Genomic DNA, 22,204 nt, shown 5'->3' on the forward strand with positions numbered 1-22,204 from the left:
CCTATCATATTAATTCTTTGTATAAGTTCACCAAAGGTGAACTAATTATAGTTGATGCTATCAGAATTGCCTTTAAGATTTTTTTCGAACATTTTCAACAGATAATGGTTGTAAACCAAATATAAATATTTATTTTTATAAAACATCATTGCATCCACGTATTTGATAAAATTTGGCTAAAAAAACGTCTTTATACCATCTAAAATCAGTTAAAATTTGGTATTTAACACTAATGAAGATTTCTTGATCTTTTTGTCCTAAATCATTAAGTCTACTATTAAAATGTTAAAGAATGTTTGAAAAAAAAGGTAAGAAAATGATACAAAATTTGATTTCATTTATCATATAACTTAAAATTGTCATTTTCATCTAATTTGATGTGATCAAGAATACCATCTCTTTGAGCCTGGTTTAACATATTGTTCAACCAACCATAGAGTTGATCGGTAAACCCGCCTACAATGGTTCTTGCAATATGGATTTCTGACAAATTATAACAATTACACACGTTTGCAAACACAATCATTTAAGAGAGTATGCTTATTATTTGATAATCAGTGAATCCATCTATGTTCCATTCATAGAGTTCATTACCATTATAATGTTTTGTTGAATTTTTTTTCCAAATTGGACATCAACTGGTGTTGGTTGTCGATAATAATTTATAAAATTTGAGTAGAAATTTGATTGTGGTTGAAAGTATTTTGATTTTTTAAATTTACTAATTTGAAAGATTTTTTTTTTATATCATCAATAAATTGAGATTCTATATTTTTATTATTAGAGGAATTCGTAGAAGAGGAATCAGAGGAACTCTCTTGTTCTGATTATTCTCTTAATTGTTATGATAAAATATTTTGAGAAAATCTAAATCTACTTGACAAAAGATTAATTAGACAATCTAAATCTCCTTGGAGCTGCGCTGCCTTTTATGTTGAAAACGCAGCTGAATTAGAAAGAGGAGCTCCTAGACTTGTAATAAACTATAAGCCTCTTAACAAAGTATTACAATCTATAAGATATCCAGTACCAAATAAGCAAGATCTTATTAACCGCTTAATAGAAGCAAATATCTTTTCAAAATTTGACTTGAAATCAGGATTCTGGCAAATACAAATAAAAAATAAAGATAGATACAAAACAGCATTCACTGTTCCTTTCGGACATTATGAATGGAATGTCATGCCCTTTGAGTTAAAAAACGCTCCCAGCGAATTTCAAAATATGATGAACGATATATTTGCAAAATATTCAAAATTCATATTAGTCTATATAGATGATATTCTAATATTTTCTCAAAATATAGACTCTCATTGGAAACATCTGTATATATTTAAGAAGACAATCATACGAAATGGTTTGGTACTTTCTCAAAGAAAAATTAAACTTTTCCAAACAAAAATCCAATTCTTGGGTTTCTCCTTAGAAAATAAAACTTATACCCCGGTAAATCGTGTCATTCAATTTGCTGACAAATTCCCAGATGAAATATCTGATAAAAAACAATTACAAAGGTTCCTAGGATGCGTCAATTATGTTTTAAATTTCATTAAAAACCTAAAATCTGAACGCAAAATTCTTTTTGACTTTCTAAAAACCCAAAGAAAAATAATCCTAAAAAGATTTGAACTAAAGATCATACTCTTGCAGTTCAAAAAATAAAACAAACTGTTAAGGTATTGCCTTGTCTACATATTCATAATCTTAATCTACCAAAAATAATTCAAACAGATGCATCAGAAATAGGATATGGAGGAATATTGCTACAAAAAACAGAAAAGGAAGAACAAATAGTAAGGTATACTACAGGAATTTGGAATCCCTGTCAACAAAACTACTCTACAATAAAAAAAGAAATATTGGCTATTGTTCTAACAGTTTTGAAATTTCAAAGTGACATATTAAATCAAAAGTTTTTGATAAAAATCGATTGTAAATCTGCCAAAGAGGTTTTAGAAAAAGATGTTAAAAATCTTGCTTCAAAACAAGTTTTTGCCAGATGGCAAGCTTTACTTTCAATTTTTGAATTTGATATTGAATTTATCCCTGGTTCTCAAAACTGCCTTCCTGATTTTTTAACCAGAGAATTCCTTCAAAAGCCACAACAATGAGCTCTCCCAAAAGCCATCAAAAGATCAAAGGAAAAGATAGGATACCCATTGAAATTTCTCCTTCTAAATTTTCTCCAATATCTCCAAAATCCGAGTATCTCCATAAAATGAGTCAAGCTTTATTTTCTCTTTCTCAAAAGCAATACGAGACTTTTTCAATACCACAAATCCAAAAGCAGTTGTTTCCCACAAACAATCTGTTTTGTCCCAAACAATCCAACCTATCCTCAAAATTCTATGAAGCTATTCTCTCCCAAACGCAAAGTGCGATTGTATCTCACAATCTCGATCAAGATGGCCAAATAGCTTATTCAAAAATAAAAATTCAAAAAATCATTACTGATCAAGAATGGGAAAGTTCCTTTTGGGCTTCCAAATATGTCAAATCCCCTTCTAACCAACAAATTCCCTTCACATACTGGGACTATCAAAATGCTTGGGAATACGTTCTACTCATTCAAAATACAAAAGGTTCTCATTCATGGTTCATTCAATTTTGTCAAAATTTCAATAAGCAAATCCCTTTTTGGTTCTTTACCCAGTGGTGGCAAATTTATGGCTCAACCTCCGAAATTCTTCCCTTTGAGCAAGTTACCCTCTTTGAAAAATTTATTAACAATAATAAATTCAAAATTGAAGACTTGAATTATCAAAATATGATGTTCTTTGCCCACACTAAATATCCATGGATTCTTAGATGGAACCATTCAAAAGAAATTCTAGATAGCTTTCCTACATTTTTCAAAAATACCTAATCCTTTCAACCATCATCTCTAATCTCCGACCAATCTCCGACCATAATCTCATTATCTCCGACCATCATCTCCGACCATAATCTCCGACCAATCTCCGACTAATCTCCGACCATAATCTCCGACCAATCTCTGACCAAAGATCCTCAAAAGTCAGCATATCCGACCATTCTCCGACCAACCAATCTCCGACCAACTAAAAGACCTAAGATCCTCAAAAGAGACCTAAGATCCTCAAAAGTGGTATCAGAGCCAAGTTCAGTCAGTCAGTCTCAAAGTTTTTTGTAATATTCAAACGAGGTAATATTTTATTTTATTTTGTTGTACTATTTTAGTGTAATTTTGTCTTATTTCAAAAAATTTCATAATTCTATTTATTTCAAAGGTTTTAAAAGAAGATTTTTTAGGATCGAGGCTTCTTAGTCAGGTTGTAAAACTCGTAAATTGTGATTTTGTTTTCGCTTTCGAGAAGTAAATCCTTGACCAGCCACTAAAAAATAAAGAATTTAAACCCTTTGATCAAAATAGATAATGGAAATAATTTTGAAACCTTTTAAGAAAAAACTACACATAGGTAGTACTTCCTCTCAATCTGAGAATATAAAATCTATGTCAATTAAACAAAATGATGAAATATCATATGAGAACATAGAACAGTCAATAAAAAATTGGACAATTCCAAAAGTCCCAACAAAAGAAATTTATAAAGATAAATCTAAAACAAAAAATGATTATATCATAAATACTATAGAACAATCATTACCAATATCTACAAAAGTTGAAAATATATCATTATTACCCTCTAATCTACTAGAAAAACTTCAAAACAAAAGGTATAATTATATTCATTTTGGCCTAATACAAGTCGCCATTGTTCCTTTAACAAGAACAGGTCTAAATACATCTACTTTAGCCCATGTTAGAGACCGTATCTAGATGCCATGGACAATTACAGTCATCTTCTGAGGATGATGAGGTTTTTTCATCTTCTGAGGAAGACGTGGGTATTTTTATTTCATTAACTTTTCTCTTAAAATTTTTTAAATGGCACTTATTAGCTTTGTGACCAGGTTTTCCACATTTGTAACAGATAATGGGTTTGGTGTCATCATTTCTTGCTGTTTTTTCTCTCTTTTTTGAGGATTTTTTATAGAAGGTTGGGGTACTTTTGGTTAAGCTTTTCTTAAATCGAGTGGATTTTTGGGGTTTTCTGCTAGTTTTTTGTGATGGGGCTCTAAACATCTCTTTTCCAAATTGGTAGCAGAAATCTCCTAATTCTCTGCGAGACTTTTGTTTTTCTATTTGTTTCTTGAGTTTGAGTTCTGAACATAATTTGAGTCCAACCATGTTTACTCTTTGAATCAACATTCCAAATGAATATAATCTATAGTCTATAGTGTCTGTATCATTGTTTTTTAGACTTTTCCTAACTTTTTCTGCAAATAATTTGGGTAATCCAGATATAAATTTTTCTTTCCAGAATACATCATCGCAACCGGAATTCAGATAATATAGTTTAGATAAATAAACATCTTTATACCATCTAAAGTCTGTTAAGGTTGGGCATTTTAGGCTCATTAATATTTCTCTATCCTTTTGGCCCATTTCGTCTATTCTACCATTAAAATGTAAAAATATGGTAGATATTAGGGTTAAGAATCCATCAGGTTGTGGTTTTCCTTTGTCATCTAATTCTGGTTCTCCATTTTCATTGAGTTTTACATGTTTTATGATTTCATCTCTTTCAGATTGACTTAGCATATTATGCCACCATCCATATAGCTGGCCAGTAAATCCTCCTGCAACAGCAAGAGTCATATGTTCCACAGATAAGTTGTATCTGTGGCAAGCATTTCCGAATACTATCATTTGTGATATAGTGTTCATTATCTGATAATCTGTTTGGCCATCTATATTCCATTCATATATTTCATTTCCATTATAATGTTTTGTAGGGTTTATTTTTTCTTCAAATTGGAGATCAACAGGTGTTGGCCTCCTATAATAATTTTTGTTTTTATTATAATAAGTTGGTCTGGAATAGGAAGTTCTAGGGGTTTTGTATCTCTTCAATTTATTTATTTGAATGGATTCTTCATTTTTTTTACTAAATTGTGATGACTCAGATTCTGAAGAATTATTATCATTTTGTGAAGGAGTTTCTGAAATATTGTCCTTATTTTCTGTTAGAACATTTATTTTTAAATTTCCTTGGATTCTTTTTGTTATTTCTTCAATAAAAGAGGCAGAAGTATCAATTGGTGTTAAGCCCTCTTGAAGATGAAATGGATTTTTTATTTTTGTAGACTTTTCCGGGTTTTTGTTTAATATTTTTGATGTTTGTCCTAAAAGTGTTGGTCTTAGTTTTTTATTATCGTTATTATTAGTATTTTCGAAGTATTAACCCAATTGATTAAGATAGGTAATTGTGTAATTATTTTGCTCTATTATGTGGGATAAGTCCTTTTGAGTACTTTGATTTTCTTTTTGAAATTGAGCTTCTGATTTTAGGGGGGTTGCAATTGATCCCATGGTCTTTATAGACCTGAATGGAGGAAATATTGATTCTATTTTTTCGTTTTTTAAGGTTTCCCATATTTGTATCTTTTGCTTTATCATGTTTATAGAAAGTTTGTTATTATTTTGGGTTTTTAACCATAAAAATAAGGGAATATGAGTTTGTTTGTTATGCATTTCTTCAAACCATCTTTCTTTAATTATTTTTTGTTCTGGTTTTGAAAAGTTTTTAAAAACCATTTGTTCAGAGGATCTTTCATTATTTGTTCTTTTAATAATTCTTTATTTATTATAGGGACTATTTGAAGAAGAGGATTTGGCAGTAATGGATCCACGGCTGGACATTGTATCTTTGAGACTTTTGAGTTCTTTGGAGATTTTTTGCATTTGTTCAATGGCTGTCAAGAAATCTTGAGCAGAGACTTTTGCTGGGGATGTCGTAGGAGTTACAGTAGAGGAGGCAGCAACTTTGGCATAAGTTTTGGATGATGTTGGTAAATTTGGAAAGTTTGATGGGGAAAACTTTAACGGTGAGGTTTTTACTGAGGACGATTCAGCAACTTTGGTTTGATCAAATTTATCCCACCATTTGACGTAGGTATTTTTGAAAAATGTGGAAAAGCTATCTAGAATTTCTTTTGAATGGTTCCATCTAAGAATCCATGGATATTTAGTGTGGGCAAAGAACATCATATTTTGATAATTCAAGTCTTCAATTTTGAATTTATTATTGTTAATAAATTTTTCAAAGAGGGTAACTTGCTCAAAGGGAAGAATTTCGGAGGTTGAGCCATAAATTTGCCACCACTGGGTAAAGAACCAAAAAGGGATTTGCTTATTGAAATTTTGACAAAATTGAATGAACCATGAATGAGAACCTTTTGTATTTTGAATGAGTAGAACGTATTCCCAAGCATTTTGATAGTCCCAGTATGTGAAGGGAATTTGTTGGTTAGAAGGGGATTTGACATATTTGGAAGCCCAAAAGGAACTTCCCCATTCTTGATCAGTAATGATTTTTTGAATTTTTATTTTTGAATAAGCTATTTGGCCATCTTGATCGAGATTGTGAGATACAATCGCACTTTGCGTTTGGGAGAGACATCTATTCAAGACTCAAAAGAAAAAGGTGCAAAACAGAATAACTCTACCTCATTTCAAGAATATTCGTTAAAAGACATCTATTCTAGAGTAAATAAAATTGGACCAAAAGAATCTACTTCTAATATTACATTATCAGGCTTACAACATCAAATTAATCAACTAAAAGAAGAAATTAGCTTCTTAAAAGAACAAATATCTGAATTACAGGTAAATTAAAACATTCATATAGAACCTGAAAAATGTTAAAGAATGTTTGAAAAAAAAGGTAAGAAAATGATACAAAATTTGATTTCATTTATCATATAACTTAAAATTGTCATTTTCATCTAATTTGATGTGATCAAGAATACCATCTCTTTGAGCCTGGTTTAACATATTGTTCAACCAACCATAGAGTTGATCGGTAAACCTGCCTACATTGGTTCTTGCAATATGGATTTCTGACAAATTATAACAATTACACACGTTTGCAAACACAATCATTTAAGAGAGTATGCTTATTATTTGATAATCAGTGAATCCATCTATGTTCCATTCATAGAGTTCATTACCATTATAATGTTTTGTTGAATTTTTTTTCCAAATTGGACATCAACTGGTGTTGGTTGTCGATAATAATTTATAAATTTGAGTAGAAATTTGATTGTGGTTGAAAGTATTTTGATTTTTTAAATTTACTAATTTGAAAGATTTTTTTTTATATCATCAATAAATTGAGATTCTATATTTTTATTATTAGAGGAATTCGTAGAAGAGGAATCAGAGGAACTCTCTTGTTCTGATTATTCTCTTAATTGCTATGATAAAATATTTATTTTTAAATCTCCTTGAATTCTTTTAGTTATTTATTCTAAAAAGGATGAAGATGTTTCTATTTGGGTTAATCCCTTTTGAAGATGAAAATGATTTTGAATTTTGAATTTAATTGTTGATGATTCTTCTATGATTTTTGTGTTAGGTTTATAAGATAATGATCATATTTGTTATCCCAATTGATGAAGATAGGTATTAGTATAATTATTTTATTCAATTAGATGGGATATATCTTTTTATGTATAAGGAATTTTGTTTTTTGAAATTAAGTTTCAGATTTAAGAAGTATCGCTATTGAACCCATTGTTTTTATAGTTCTTAAAGAAGGAAATTGTGATTCAATTTACTTATTTTTTTACTGTTTTTCATATTTGTATTTTTTATTTTAACATATTTTTTGAATGAGATAATTTTAAGTTTGTCTGAATTTTTAACAATGTAAATAATGAAATATGAAATTATTTTTTAGTCATATCATCAAATTATTTTTCTTTTGTTCCGTTTGAGAAAAGTTTTTAAAAAATCATTTGTGTGACGGATTTTTAAGATACCAATTTTTAACAATTATTTATTTATTGTACATTTTTTATTTTCAAAACGAATCATATTTATTTGTTTTGGTAGGCTACCAAAATCAGATTCACTAGGATTGTATTATGTTTCAATTTCTTTATGTTTTTTGGTAAATACGATAAGAAATATGAGTTGAAATATTATTATATGTTTTGTTGCTCATTTGATCTTATATTTTATTTTTATATTTTGTGAATCAAGATTAATTATGAGAGTTGTTAGGGCACTCCAACTTTTAATTATTACACCCCAATATTTTAAATTAGTTATCATAGGTTACAAAGGTGTGGCACCCCAATATTATAATTGTTTTATCTTACAAATTATATTAAAAAATAATAATATCGATAGTTACATTATATTAATTATTATAAAATAATGTTGATAATTACATTATATTAATAATTATAACTATTATATATATTTTTTGTTATTAATACTTAAAAATAATATTGAAAAATAAATAGTATTGATAATTGCATATATTATTTGTAACTATCATTATATTAATAATTACTAATTGTAACTATTATATTAATAATATAATATTGATAATTACGTACATTATCAATTTTATTTATTATTATTTGTAACTATTATTATAATAGTACAATATTGGTAATTACATATATTAGCAATATTATTTGTTGTATTAATAATTATAACAATTATATTAAAAAAATTGTTATTAATACTTACAAATAATAAAAATTATTATATATATATTTTCACAAATTTCCTTAAAAATAAGGGAATATTATTACAAAAATAATATAGTATTTTATTATTAAATAATTATAAATTTTAACACATTTTTTATAATATAATAAAAATAAATAAATTTAAAACATTGACATTTTCTTACCCGATTTTGTTGAAATGAGAGTGTTTGAATAAGGACAATTTGCCGAAATGAGAGTGAGTGTTTTCTGTACCATGAAAACTAGCGTTCCAATTGCCGATTTTGATTAAAAATAAGTGGTTGAGGGATGAGGAGTATTGTTGATACGAAGATTGGCGATCAAACCACCACTTTTCATAGTCAAAAGGGTATTTTGATCATTTTAATTGATTTACAATAAAAATCAACGATTGAACTGCCAGATTTTTACATTTTTGAATTTTTTAAATAATTAATAATTAAAAATATATTTTTTCTTATAACTTTCCCTTATTAATATGTACAAAAGTGTGGTTTATCCTAATCAAGTGCAACTAGTAGGTTAAGATGAAGAGTGGAGACTACAGAAAACAAAAAGTGGAGGTATTTTCAGAGAGTTTCTATCGGCACAACTTTTTTAACCGAGAGCACCCCAAGATCTGTACCAATTCATATGCATTGGAGTGCTCTTAGCAACAGTTGGTGTGGCAATAGAATCCCTCCCTCCAAATTCGGATGCAATAAGTGGTCCGCAACTAGTTATTTCCAATGGAAAATGCTGGAATGACACAAAGGTGACACAAATGATGTGGTGGCGCACACATAACCGTAGATTATTTTCCGTGAGATACGTGTAAAAATCATATACGGTTATTTATGCGCCACCACATCATTGTGTCAGCCTAGCACGACTCATTTCCAATAGATTATCGAATTCTTTAAACTGCTCAGCTTTCCCGCACAAAACCTTTTCTCTGCTACTATCTCCACTCTCCACTGATCCTCAACCATACCTTTTGAATTTTGAAACCCTCGTTTTCGTTTCAAACTCAGAAAGTAAATCTTCACTCGCTGCGTCTTTGAAACCAAGAGATCTCCCTGGAAACCCTAACTTTTTGTCGATTTCTTTGGTTGTCATGGATCCCAAAGATGCAGAAGAGCTCTGCAACACTGGTCCTGACGAAGAAACTATCGCTCGCGAGAAGAAGCGATTGAGGCGTGTGAGCTTCGCTGATATTACCTCAGTTCACGTATTCGATCGAGACGAAGACTACGAGACGCCTCCAGATTCGAAACCTAGCTCTGATAATCCCGACTTAGGGCAATCGAATTCGAATGACCGTTTAGAATTTCTCAGATATTTTGTAGATAGTGATGATTCGAAAGAGTCGATGCATAATGATGAAAACGAAGAGGACGACGACGAGGATCAGAGGGAGCTTTTCGTGCGAGATATGGATTCTTTTTCTCCTGGAAGTGCGATAGGTTCTGCGACCTCCATTGATGGCAAGTCTGATTTATACATTTTTTTTTTTTAAATTATTATTATTATTGGGGGCTGAATTTTCCGCTAATCGTTGTCAACTCGAGATCACCAATGAAGTCTGACGTGGTACCTGCCAAATAGACTCTGATGCTTAAGTTAGATTCTGGTTAAAGTAACTAAAATCATTCAAAGGTCCTTAAAATCCAACCAAAAAAGTGTAGAAGAATACAGATGACTTACTAATGAAAAGTACTCAATTGTTAGGATATTTGTTCTTCTTGGTCGCTATGATGGCCTAGACACGTAACTAATGATGGGAATCCTAGGAATGGGTAATCTTTCTTCCCATTTTTTTTTTAAAATTATTATTATTATTATTGGGGGGTGAATTTTCCGCAGACTTGGAAGTAGGTAATATAGATAGTTCAAATAGAGATAATTTTACCTGCAGAGAACTAGTGTATCTTTACAAGCCTTTTTATGAGTGGGATTTTAAGTTTTAACTTTGGAAGGCAGCTTTCAGTACTCAACTGAATTGGCAGAAGATATTGACTTCATGAAGTTTTGGTTGTTCAGTTGGTTAGATTTGGAAGAGAGTCTCCACGTGAGGGAAACCAAGCTGGCAGCTCAGTGACTAGAGTCTTATGTATAACTGACATTTCATTAGCCTTTCTCACTTAACTTTCTCTCAAAAGAATGCATTTTTCTATAGGGGATCTAAGTACCAACTTCCATTGAGTTTTAATATACAATTTTTTCTAAACCAATGACAAAGCAGTCCTTTCTTTATTTTGTTATAATTTGGTCAATTGGCTGTGGAAGAAAAGAAGCTGTCTGATTTTCTCATATATTTCAAGCATCAGTCAACTATCTAGGCCTCAAATCACCGGAACATTAAACATTATGCATCTATTTCAAATACAGAATAATTGTTTTTTGCATGTAGCCGTACTTATGATTGCTAAATGTAGATGTTGAATGCAAATGATAGGTTTCTTAATTTGGAATGCTGATTATTGAAGAAATGGTAGTATTGGATTTGTTTTGAGCTGATCATTATTAGATTAGAACATTGTCTGTTTGAGCACTAGGCTTAAATTGCTGGTTCTGAGCCCTGGCAAAAAAGGGTTGTGACGTTGTCTTAGGTTGACAGTTGGCATAAATAATGATGATGATCTTTGCTAGATTGGTTATGTAACTAACCAAATAAATTGCATTGGTTGTTGATGGTAAGATACCACCATATTAGGTCCATTTACTGTTTGCCAACCAACTTCTCCAAAAGACCGATCTGTTGGAGAGGGGAAGAACTATGAATATAAGAGGGTCACGGGACTTAACTGGGGTATGACACACTTGAGAGTGGAGGAAAATATACACTCAACACTCCCCCTCACCCATAAGGGTGGGAAGAATCAAATTTGTGACCTATACTAACTTAGCGCTTTGATACCATGTTAACCAACCAACTACTCCAAAAGACAAATCTCTTGGAAAGGGGAAGAACTATGAATATGAGAGCGTCACGGGACTTAGCTGGGGTATGGCACACCCGTGAGTGGAGGAAAATATATGCAATCAACATTTACTACGTTTGCCATGCTCTAGGATTTTCATTGACAACTAGATGGGCATTCTACAAGTTCTCCTCATGAGATTACCAAGGCCTATATCCCACATTTTTGGCGCACCATTCTATTGTCTTGTTTAAATTGCCGCCCCCCCCCCCCTGCCCCATGTGTAATAGTTATGACCACACTTTTAATAATTATGAGATGGTTTAGGTAATGTTTTGATGCACATTCTTGCAGAAGACAATTTTTTCGGGCCTGTGTCAGCGAGTTTTATTAGATCTGGACGTCTATCAGACCCTTCACCCTCAGATAGTAATCATGATATTACTATGGATTCAACAACATTTTCCATGCATTTTCGGAGCCTTGTGCAGTCAGATTCAGGAGGCAATTTCAAGACGCCTGCAGGGTTTCTTCACAACTTTGAAGAGAAAACACCAACAGACAATTCCATGCCTACCCATAGTGGAAGCTATATGGTACTGACTGGAGTTAAGAAGCCAATTCCCCGCGATTCTGTTTCTGGTGGAAACTCTAGCGGTGGCAGTGATTCAAACGATATGAGTCTGATAGAAGCCAACCCGCAAAGGTATGATTATGGGAGACTATCTCCTACGTTGGATGCGCTCCTGGCTGAAGGCAGCAAGGATTTGCATGCTGTATCTGTTGCTGGTGAGATGAGTATTTCAAAGTCATCCAATCATCTGAATGATGAGCTTAAGACCGAGCACATGTTACTGAACGATACTGGAGATAGAGAACCGTGCAACATTGACACTCAGGAGACACTCATTGGGGTTGTTTCTGAGGGAAATATTGAATTGATTGATGCCAGTGGTAGGTCTGCAACCACTCCCACTAACCAGATAAGTTACAATTTCTTAGTTGGCTCAAAAGACACACTTGATGCTTCCACTAGTCTCCACACTCAAACTCTCAATAAGTCAACCCAGGTTAGATACTTCTCATGTCTTAGTTTTTAATTTTCCATTTTCCTTCTTTGCTTTGATTGAATTTTCCTTTTTTGTTTCCTCCCCCCCTCTTTCTCTCTGTTATTTTTCCAATTTACAAAGTTGATGCAGTTTTATGTAGGGGTGTAACTTGGTCCGGTTCAAACCGAGAACCGAACTAAACTGATGGCTTTGGGCTGGTTTGGTTCGGTTTGGAATAAGTTATGATTCAGTTTTGGGTTAAGAAAATAGAGAACCAATCAATTTGGTTCAGTTCTTGGTTTAAAGCTTGTATAGAACTGAACCAAACCCTCATTTAATAAATAAATATATATATATATTAGTTTACTACGAATTATTTTAGGAGTTAGGACATAGATTAATGACTTATTTTTTGTGGATAAATTAATGACTTTTTATGGATAGGATAATGACTCATTATAGAAATTTTATGTTTATTACGTATTTTTTTTTTTTCAATTAAAACTATGTTACCTCCAAGAAAATTTATAGAATATTGGCAACTCATAGAACTGCACCGAACCAAACTGACCTTAGGTTGGCTTGGTTCTATTGGCATTTCGATTTGGTTCGGGTTCTTATTTAGTGGAACCGACCTATGTTGGTTCGGTTCCAATTCGGCTCCAAACCGAACCATGTTGCACCCCTAGTTTTATATGCAATTCTTTCCATCTTCTGATTCTGCTCTTCTACATCCTTCCAAATGTTTTTATAAACATAGTTACTTCATTTGGACTCATTGTTATAGTATCAAATAACAGTGGAAATATTGAAACCCATTTTTTGAAACTGTTGAGTTTAGTCCCGCATTGGACACAAATTGCCTTGTCTCTTTCCTTATAAGCTCCTGGGCCTCTCCATTCATGGCCAATTGGTTTTGAGTTGGACACCCAAATTTATCAGAAACTAGCCTAGAAAATGTTCTGCTGATCCTCATTAGAAATAAGTATCTTTTTTCTTTAAGGTAAAAAAATTAGTAACTTGGTGATATTTTTACATATTTCATCACTTCAACCGTAGGGCATGTCCTTTAGCTTGGATAAGGAGCTTGACAATGGTGCATTTGAAGCAAGTGGAAGGAAGCTGGAGTTTGGTGGTTGTAACAGTGACACTGTTACACCTCTGAACAGTACACATCAGATGGACTTGAGCATAAATCATGATTTTGGCAGTCTGCGCCATTTCCAAGACGTAATGAGGGAAGAATCCCCAAAAGGAGGAAGATATACTCCCATTATTGATCGCAACACTAATCAATGCCATGGATCTCCAGTTAAAGGGTCTATATCCTCATTACATACTAAGAGACGACAAATATTTCTTGATAGTTCTATTTCTGCGAGAAGTGAACGAGTAGCTACTCCTTTTGCTAGAAAACCCCCTTGTTCTTTTTCAAACAAGGAAAACATCACACACAATGAGAGCATATCTTCTATTCAGAAAAGCATGTCGAAATTCGAGGTCCTCAAGGTTTCGTGTTCTAGTGCTATGGTGGGTGTTTCTTTTAATGGTTCAGACGAGTATTTATCAAGTGTTGGTCGGAAGAACAGCAAACAGAGAAGTAGAACTGAAATGGAAAGCTGTGTGGTTGGGACTCCGAAGAACATAAGAACATCTGAAGAAAGTGTGGCCAAAGAACCCAATGAAGAAAGTAGCTACCACATATCTTCAGGTATGCCCTGCAATGAGCAGCCTAGTAAATTAATGGCAGTAGTGGCTCCACCTTTGCCTTCTCATGATCCCATTGAAGGGGCCTTGGTCACAACTGAACTTGATTCCTCACTGATGGGGATCACGGTCGAGGAAAATAACCAAGTAGCCAGTAGATCTGATAAGTTCATCCATTCTCCTCTAAACAGGTTGGAACGTAAGTTATCTGCATCACCGGAATGGATACAAGATCTTGTAGATACAAGACAAAATGGTATCAATATGAGTCATTCGACTCCAATGGCTGAAAGGCCCATTAATCTGGGTTCCTCACTTAGGGAAAATGGAGTGCACGCTACCATGCCCTTCTTGGATGCTAACGGTTCCTTAAACATTGGTAAATCGAAAGGGGTCAGTTTTAAAAACTTTCTTCATGATAATATTCAGCAGGAATCTGGAAATATTGGGGAATATTCGACTCCTTTGAGACATGGGACTCCCTTGAGTTTACAATCTGGAAATTCAGATATGATCTTTCGAACAAGGACGGACCCATCCAAGTTTAAAGAGAGAGTTTTTGAAAAAGCTTCTTTGTACGAGTCTGCTTCTCCATATGTTCGTAAGAGGACTGCAACTGCAACACGGCTCGAAAAGGTCATTTGAATTTTTCTCTGCTAATTCATGATTTCACTTTTCATAAGTGGATTCATATAACCTATGTTACCTGGATATGAAAGGATATGGTTCCACGGCATGGGTGTGGTATTTTACTCTTAAAATTGAACTATCTGACACGGATATGGCACCAGACACTGGTTTTGAAGTATCCGGGTAACATAGCTTATAAACTGCCTTGGGAATGGTACTATGTAATTAGTTTTCTAGCACGCTGGTTTAGTGGGCTACTTAAACTGTTAAATATTGTTATTAAACTGTCTTAGTTACTTACACAATTTTGACATGCAGAGATTGGTTGAAAGGTTAGTCCAAGACCCCTCAAGGAAAGAGACCCATAATTTAGCAGGGAATGACACTATGCATCGCTTTGTTGGGAAGGATTCACTTTCCGCTACTGCCATTCAATGTTCTGATGTACTGGAACCATTTTCTGTACAAGAGGTTGATGGTTCTGGTCAGAAAAGAAAAATTGAAGAGATTATTCTCATGGATAAAGACATGATTGATGAAATTAGAAGGATCCAGAAAAGCCCAAAAGTTGCTATTCAAATGGAGGGTAGTGTGTCAGAATTTCACTCTTATCTCGCAAAAAACAATGAAGTTGAAGATACTGGAGGGAATGCATTGCCGAGGCATTGGGGCAATGTGTGTAAGACAGTACTTATAGTTTGCTCTGTTTTGTCGTGCTTTCTTCCTAATTTGCATTGGTTGGTTTGCTTAACATATATCTAGAAATCTAGTGGTAAATAACTTCCAGTCTTTCAGTTCTTCAGTTGAATTCAACTGCAGAGTCTACTTTGCAGGTTTTCTCAAAAAAATTTGGGGCTACAAAAGGACTACTTTTGCCATCAGTTGATAGATTTAATTCAAGAGAGGTATGCGTCCCATCTTTGTTGTAAGACCGCCTTATGAAACTTCTTTTTGTTTTCGTGTATGTGAGCCATGATGCTACTTCTATGTTCACAAAATTTGTAAACATTAACAATAGGATCTTTGTAGTTTGTATTTAAAATACTGCTGTTTTTCTTTCTGCATGAGTTGTAGCTTGACGTTCTGGATGATATCTTGGGTCGGCTGCAAAAGACAAAGAAGTATGAGAAGCTTCACACTGATACCCAGTCCCAGGTCTGCTAAATAAGTACATGATTTTTTTTAAGACTAATCCCACGGTCACATGCATTGCCCCCTTGGAAAGTCCTACGTGCAACTGGTTGAATTGACTTGAGGGTCAACTGAACCCTGGAGGGTGGCCCCAAGGAATTCATTGCTTCATGGGGTTTCGAACACTTGACCTACTCTTTTTGAGGAGCTTATCAAGGCTCGGCTTGCCATCAGGCCAATCCCTTGGGGTTAAATAAGTACATGAATTTATCTTGATGTGTCCAGCAGATAGATGTTCTAGTTCTTGTCCAGCTAATTATGATTGCTTAATTCCTTTCTCAGAGAATACATGATCATCTGGGTAACCTTCGGCAGAAAAGGTGACATTCTCAAGTCTTTTGTGGTCTCTTGGGTGGGGATGACATTGGTCTTAGAAGCTCTCCGGAGATTTATTTTTTGTAGTTTAAGATTGACCTGATGAATTGATTTTGTTGCAGAGTAGCTGAAGCAACATGCTTGCAACTAATGCTTGTCTATGAACAAGCAAAGTCACAGTTATTGCATATCAAGCAAGAAAGATTACATGTAACTTATTACTATTATTTTTTACATTTTATGTTTTTTTTTGTACTTCTGATGTTTATTTTGCTTCCGACATTTTTTGTTAATAGCTGCTTGTATGCTTCTGTTTGCAGAAAAAGGTTCAGTTGTTGCAGTCCGGAATTCAGGAATGTCAAAAGTTGAAGTTCAGTTGTTTGCAAAATGTTTGTATGATTGGTGCAAGAGATGCTCAAAATAAGGTGAGTCATCTTCCATCTCTTTCAGTTGATCTTAAGAGACAAAGCAAGGTACACATGTAGTTAATAACCCATGCATGCATTCAATTCTTCATCTAGCCTAATAATTATTTTCGTTTGCAAATGTCTTGTACTGTAAAACATTTGCAGTGCTAACATTTGCTTGGCAACATATTTGCTATGTGCTTACTGGCTTCAAGTTAGCTCTTTTGCAATTAATAGAACTCTGCCCAGGAAAGTAGAGGAAGGGAGGAAGGACGGTGGGTGAAGCTCTTTGGTGCGTCTACACAAAAATAGTCATCTTATTGTAACTTAGAAATCAAAATTTTAATTTCTCGGCCAAGCCTGAGTTTCAGAACATTGGTCAGTCAAGTGTTTGATTTATATGTTGATCTCTTTCTCCCTATTATTCAATACCAGAGTTGGTTTCCGTGGGAGGTAAAATCCCAATCTGGCATAGGATCCTTCCCACACTTCCTCAATTGTAAGTCTAAGAGATTCTTCTCTGACTAGTCGACATCTCCGAAAGATTACCTCAGACAAGCTCATGTGGGATTCATGCTATGAGCCCCTAAAAGCATCAGTAAAAATTAGCTTGTGATCAGATGTTTGTGTATTGAGGGTTCGGGCAGGAGAGTTGCCTATAAGGTGTGTGATCCGTTCGGTCTGGCCTTCATCTCTTGTGAACCACTTTCTTGAATCTTGATTATCCTTGAAGATTGGTCATTGTATGCTCCTTGATTTTCTACACTTTTTTAAGAGAGCTGCTATTGCCACACCAACTTTTGCTAACACCACCCCAACAGTGTGCGATTCTTTGGTGATTTACACGGGAATTGGTGTGGCATTAGCAAACGTTGGTGTGGCAATAACAGCTCTCTTTTTTATCATGACGCGTGCCTGTGTCTGTGCAAATCATGGATGGTCCTGGGGGTAGAGTTGTTTTCTTTTTGTAATGCAGTTTCTTACTATCCTTTTCTATCTTTACTTGATGGTTTCTTATTATCCTCTGTTTTCTTGATCATGTGGTGCATGACTTGATTTTTTTGATCCATTCACTCTATTTTATTTGAGTTACAAAAAATGTAGGGAACGGTTATAATTCTCAATAAAACTATATCAAGGTTGAGTCTGAGCATCCTTAATGTGGTTGATGTACTGCTTGTCCAGGGTACATATGATGAAGTAATCAGAAAGAGGCAGGATCTTGGAGCTTTAGATAAAAAAGTACAGGACTTCACCAAATCGTTCCTTGCTTATCATGAGATAAAGGGAGAACCAAGCCCATCTGAGACTATAGTCTTATTACGTGATCATTTGAGGAAGAGAATATCTTGCAGGTTTATCCTCCAGGAATTGCAGGTCTGCATACTCTCTCCTATTACTGTAATTTTTAAAGAGAGCTTCTATTGCCACACCAACTTTTGCTAACGCCACCCCTATTCACATGTAAATCACCAAAGAAATAGCACACATCTTGGAGTGGCGTTAGCAAAAGTTGGTGTAGCAATAGAAGCTCTCTTTTTAAAATATCTCATGCAACTGAGCAACTTTGGTTTGTTTGTTCCTCCTTCAGCTTTGGAAAGTAGATAGTCTGGAGAGCAAGGGTGGTCATTACAATCTTGTTCTCAACTATCGCCATTTTCTCTTGCAAAGGTTTTTTTGCTTTCTTCTGGTTTTCTATGTTTGATTGTTTTCAATCTTTGGTTGGAAATCCCGAACAAACTTTCAGCTCAACGTCATCACTCATCGGAATGCTATTTCTTGCATATTTTCTTGGCTTTGATGATTGGTAGGTTTGCAGTAGATCTCTCACTTTCAAATATGGTTTCTTTAAGCAAGTTGAACGATGCAAACATATTGAAGGTATTGAAGTTACATATTTCTAGAAACAGTTTACATCATTCTTTACTGTTTTCTTTATTAACTTAATGTTTTATTTTTTGTTAGAGTTTTCCAAACATAAATACTTGCGCAGCCTTTGCATTTGTTTTCAATACTGAGACTGCTCGGAGTCGGAAGCTTGGTGGTTCTAAAAGTTTGGCAGTAGGGACACAAGTAAGTGTCTTTATCTTTTACTAATGGAGAGTCCACTGTTTGTTGTCTGGCTTATTTCGGAAAGTAAACCCATCCAAATAGCATTAGAAATTTGTGTTTTGGCTGTCACCTTTGCTTTGCCCATAGCTTTCTCGTGAGCTTACTAGGATAGTCTGATACAAGCAATAAATTTTTTGAGTGCCCATGTTTTGTAATTCAAACAATGGATTGTGTAAACCATGGTGTTTGAATCCACAAACTATGTTGTTAAAGTGGCTCATGAGGTACCTACCTATTATGTTTGAATAGGAAAATTAATTAAGTTGTGGTTCAACTTGCTATAGATATTACATAATTTTCCAATTCTGTTTTTGCAGATAATTAATTCCCTTTTGGGTAATCTTCTGGATGTGGTTGAGGAAGTACAAGTAGCGTGCGAAGAACTAAGAAATCTAATCGAGACACGTTTTCATTCTCCTTGTGGTAAAATGTTACCTCTTTATTACTCTTCTTTTTCTGGCCTGTGAAAATGACAATATTGTAATATCATAAGTATATTTATGGGTTGGGATCAGGGCATAATTATTTGTTACAACCCTTGGATGGTGTCCATTTTACAAGATCCAACGACATCCAGCGGTGTTGTAAAAAACATTGAAAAAATAGACAGCATCCGGGCATTGTTGTAAAAAACATTGTTACAATGTTTGAAACTTGGTTTTGTTCTCATAATTTTTTTTTGACTCGGCACTAACTCAGTTGAGTCTTATATAAGAAAGCTGAATCCAATATACAAATAGGAGTTTGCTATTCATTCACATGGAACATTCATGCTCTTTCTCCCAAAACTCCGTCATCCAGGGCTAATTGCTTATACTACATGCGTCTTTAGCTAGGTATGACTTGTCTGAGCCCCCCAAATACTCCCACCAAAGCCTTTTTCTTTGATAGGTTTCACCTAGTCATGTTTGTATGGCCCTGGCCCTAAGTTTTCTATCATTGGTATTACTATATAATGTTATGATTGACTTTGATAAGCCGCTTAACATTTAATCATTCAATTGTTGTATGTTTTGAGTAATTATTGCAAAAAAGTGCGAAGTTTGTTTTGTGGGACTTGGGTTTTAAGAAGTTCGCTATTATAGTTTACTTTTCTTTTAATTCATAAGCAAGGTACATACTTCTCTGGAATCTCTTTTGTAGATGAGCAGCTCGAGTTGCAGCTGTGTTTCATCGAGTTCAAGACTGGTAATAAGATGACTCTGACTCTTGACATGACTTGTTTGAACCGGTACGTCCTGTATGACTTATTCTTACGTATTTTTATTGAACGTGCATATACCCATTTTAGTTTGCAACCTTACATGTTTCTCTTGTTTGGTCCAAAATACTTTCTATGCATTTACAATTACAATTGATACAAAACTTAAAAAAGACAAAGTATACTTGCATTGCTTGAAGAGGTAAGGACAAACAGAATCGCCCCACCCCTAGTTATGTTTAACACATGGTATAAAAGGAGTTGGGATCCACCATTCAATTGGTTGCATCTAGGATATCTCCTAAGCCAAATACATAATGGATTGGACTGTCCAAATCCGTGTGCCGTTTGCTTTCATTTTTATTTTTTATGTTGATGTTTTTTTGGAAAATCCAAAGAACGGTCAACTGTCTTGCATGGATGACATAAATTATTGAGAAATTTCAGCAAATGACTTGCGGCACAAAATTTTCTGCAAATCATTTGCACAATTATTTGTCTCCAAACTATGCGTATTTTTAACTACAGTAACATACATATTAATTCACAAAAATGCATCTCATCAAAGATTGTATTTATTCGCATATGAAAATTACAAAAATACCCCTCATTAGTGTTATCACAAAAAAATCCTGCATCATGGGGGTATTTTGTAAATTCACTTCCATGCTATTGTACGGAGTATGGAAGGTATTTTTGGTAATTTTAATAGTTATTTGATGATTGAGTACTTTTGAAATTCCAATATGTAGGTTAATATACTTTTGATAGGGATATATTTGTGTAAATTCTATGTTAATGTAGGGTATTTTTGTAATTTGAATAATTTTTTGACGAGGTTGATTAAGTTAAAATTGTTTCCAAGTTTTATTTCAATAAGAAATCACTGCAAATTTTTGCATTTCAAATATCAACCAAACATGAAAAATGATTTTTCAAGAGATTTCTTGGTGTTTACCAATAAATTTTCATCGCAAAGCATTTGTAGTGTGCCAAGCAGGGCCTTACTGCTGGGCAATTAAAATAATGGTGTAGGTCAGAATGGTTGGCCTGGATTTTGCTCCAATTGATCTGACAACCATTGCTCTCATGTCGGTGTTGGTTCAATCTGTAAATGAACATCCGAAGCTGTCTGTTTTCCAATTATTCTGACTTGAATTACTTGTTCTGGAACAGTGGGGTCTATCCATCTGAGATCATCCCTCGGACCTATGTGTCACAAACACCAGAATCGCTCTCAGCTGAAATTGCAGCAGCCGTTGGGGTTCTCAAAGCTGGACATTTAAGGATTATAAGGCTCTGTCGCTGTGTTTCCCAGGTGGTTCAAGCTTCGAGCAGTTAAGAGAGTAGCTCTGCCAACTTCTTGTTGTACGCCTTCGATTAACTTGGCGCTTCATTTCGAAAGTGTAAAAATTATATTTTTGGCCTTGTTCTCTAGTTATCATTTTTTTTTCTCTCCAGAAAATTCACTAAACTCGGCTATTTCTGCCTTTTTCCCCCCTCAAAGCATGGGTAAGTGAATAGCAATTGAATGGACATAATAGCCATTTTAAAGGTCTCATTCGTTCTGTTTTCTTGCAAAACAAGGCACGTCTATCACTTGGCGATTTTTCTGCGTTTTGCATTCAGAAATAAATGGTTTTTCAATAATTTAAATTTCATTTTGAATCTTTAAGCCAAATATTTGTTGGTGTGGATTTAAAGCCAAACTACTGCAAAATGTGAAAGTCTTTCTGTGGGTCCTGTCAATTTATGGGGAGAGCAAAAAGGAGGAGTTGAAGAATAAATTTCCATTGATTGGGCTATGAAATTACACGAATCCTATAATTGACAAATGAATGTCAAGATAAGAATTATGGCAATTTTCTTAAGTGATGAGTTCCTCGCTTCTAAAATCTTAAAATCCAATTTTAAAAAAAAAATAAACAGTGAATTTGGTCTTTTGATGTTACCACGCAATAAAATTTAAAGTTATAAATTTTTATAAAAAAATGGAAAATATTTTTAGAAAAATAATAATTTTTTTTTTCTTCTTATTCGCTTAAGCTTATTATTATTATTATTTTTAATGAGATTAGTGACGAGAAGGTTTTATACATTTGAAGCATAGTGACAAAA

The 22,204-nt window shown here is 33.8% G+C and overlaps 1 protein-coding gene across 1 annotated transcript; it reads left to right on the forward strand.

Moving 5' to 3' along the window:
• The first annotated feature begins 9,431 nt into the window (after positions 1–9,431).
• On the forward strand, positions 9,432–21,640 carry LOC147391792 (uncharacterized). The gene is made up of 16 exons (XM_086459401.1): positions 9,432–10,037; positions 11,829–12,544; positions 13,583–14,866; positions 15,179–15,535; positions 15,694–15,765; positions 15,935–16,015; positions 16,334–16,371; positions 16,489–16,576; positions 16,687–16,791; positions 17,959–18,150; positions 18,365–18,444; positions 18,585–18,654; positions 18,739–18,846; positions 19,203–19,308; positions 20,029–20,116; positions 21,263–21,640. Exons 1-16 carry the CDS (start codon positions 9,668–9,670, stop codon positions 21,426–21,428), a joined length of 3,921 nt encoding a protein of 1,306 aa, XP_086315527.1. The 5' UTR covers positions 9,432–9,667; the 3' UTR covers positions 21,429–21,640.
• The last annotated feature ends 564 nt before the right edge of the window (positions 21,641–22,204 follow it).

The sequence above is a fragment of the Akebia trifoliata genome, chromosome 11 (assembly GCF_017979445.1).
Source record: "Akebia trifoliata isolate Shusen 1 chromosome 11, ASM1797944v1, whole genome shotgun sequence".
Classification (NCBI taxonomy): Eukaryota; Viridiplantae; Streptophyta; class Magnoliopsida; order Ranunculales; family Lardizabalaceae; genus Akebia; species Akebia trifoliata.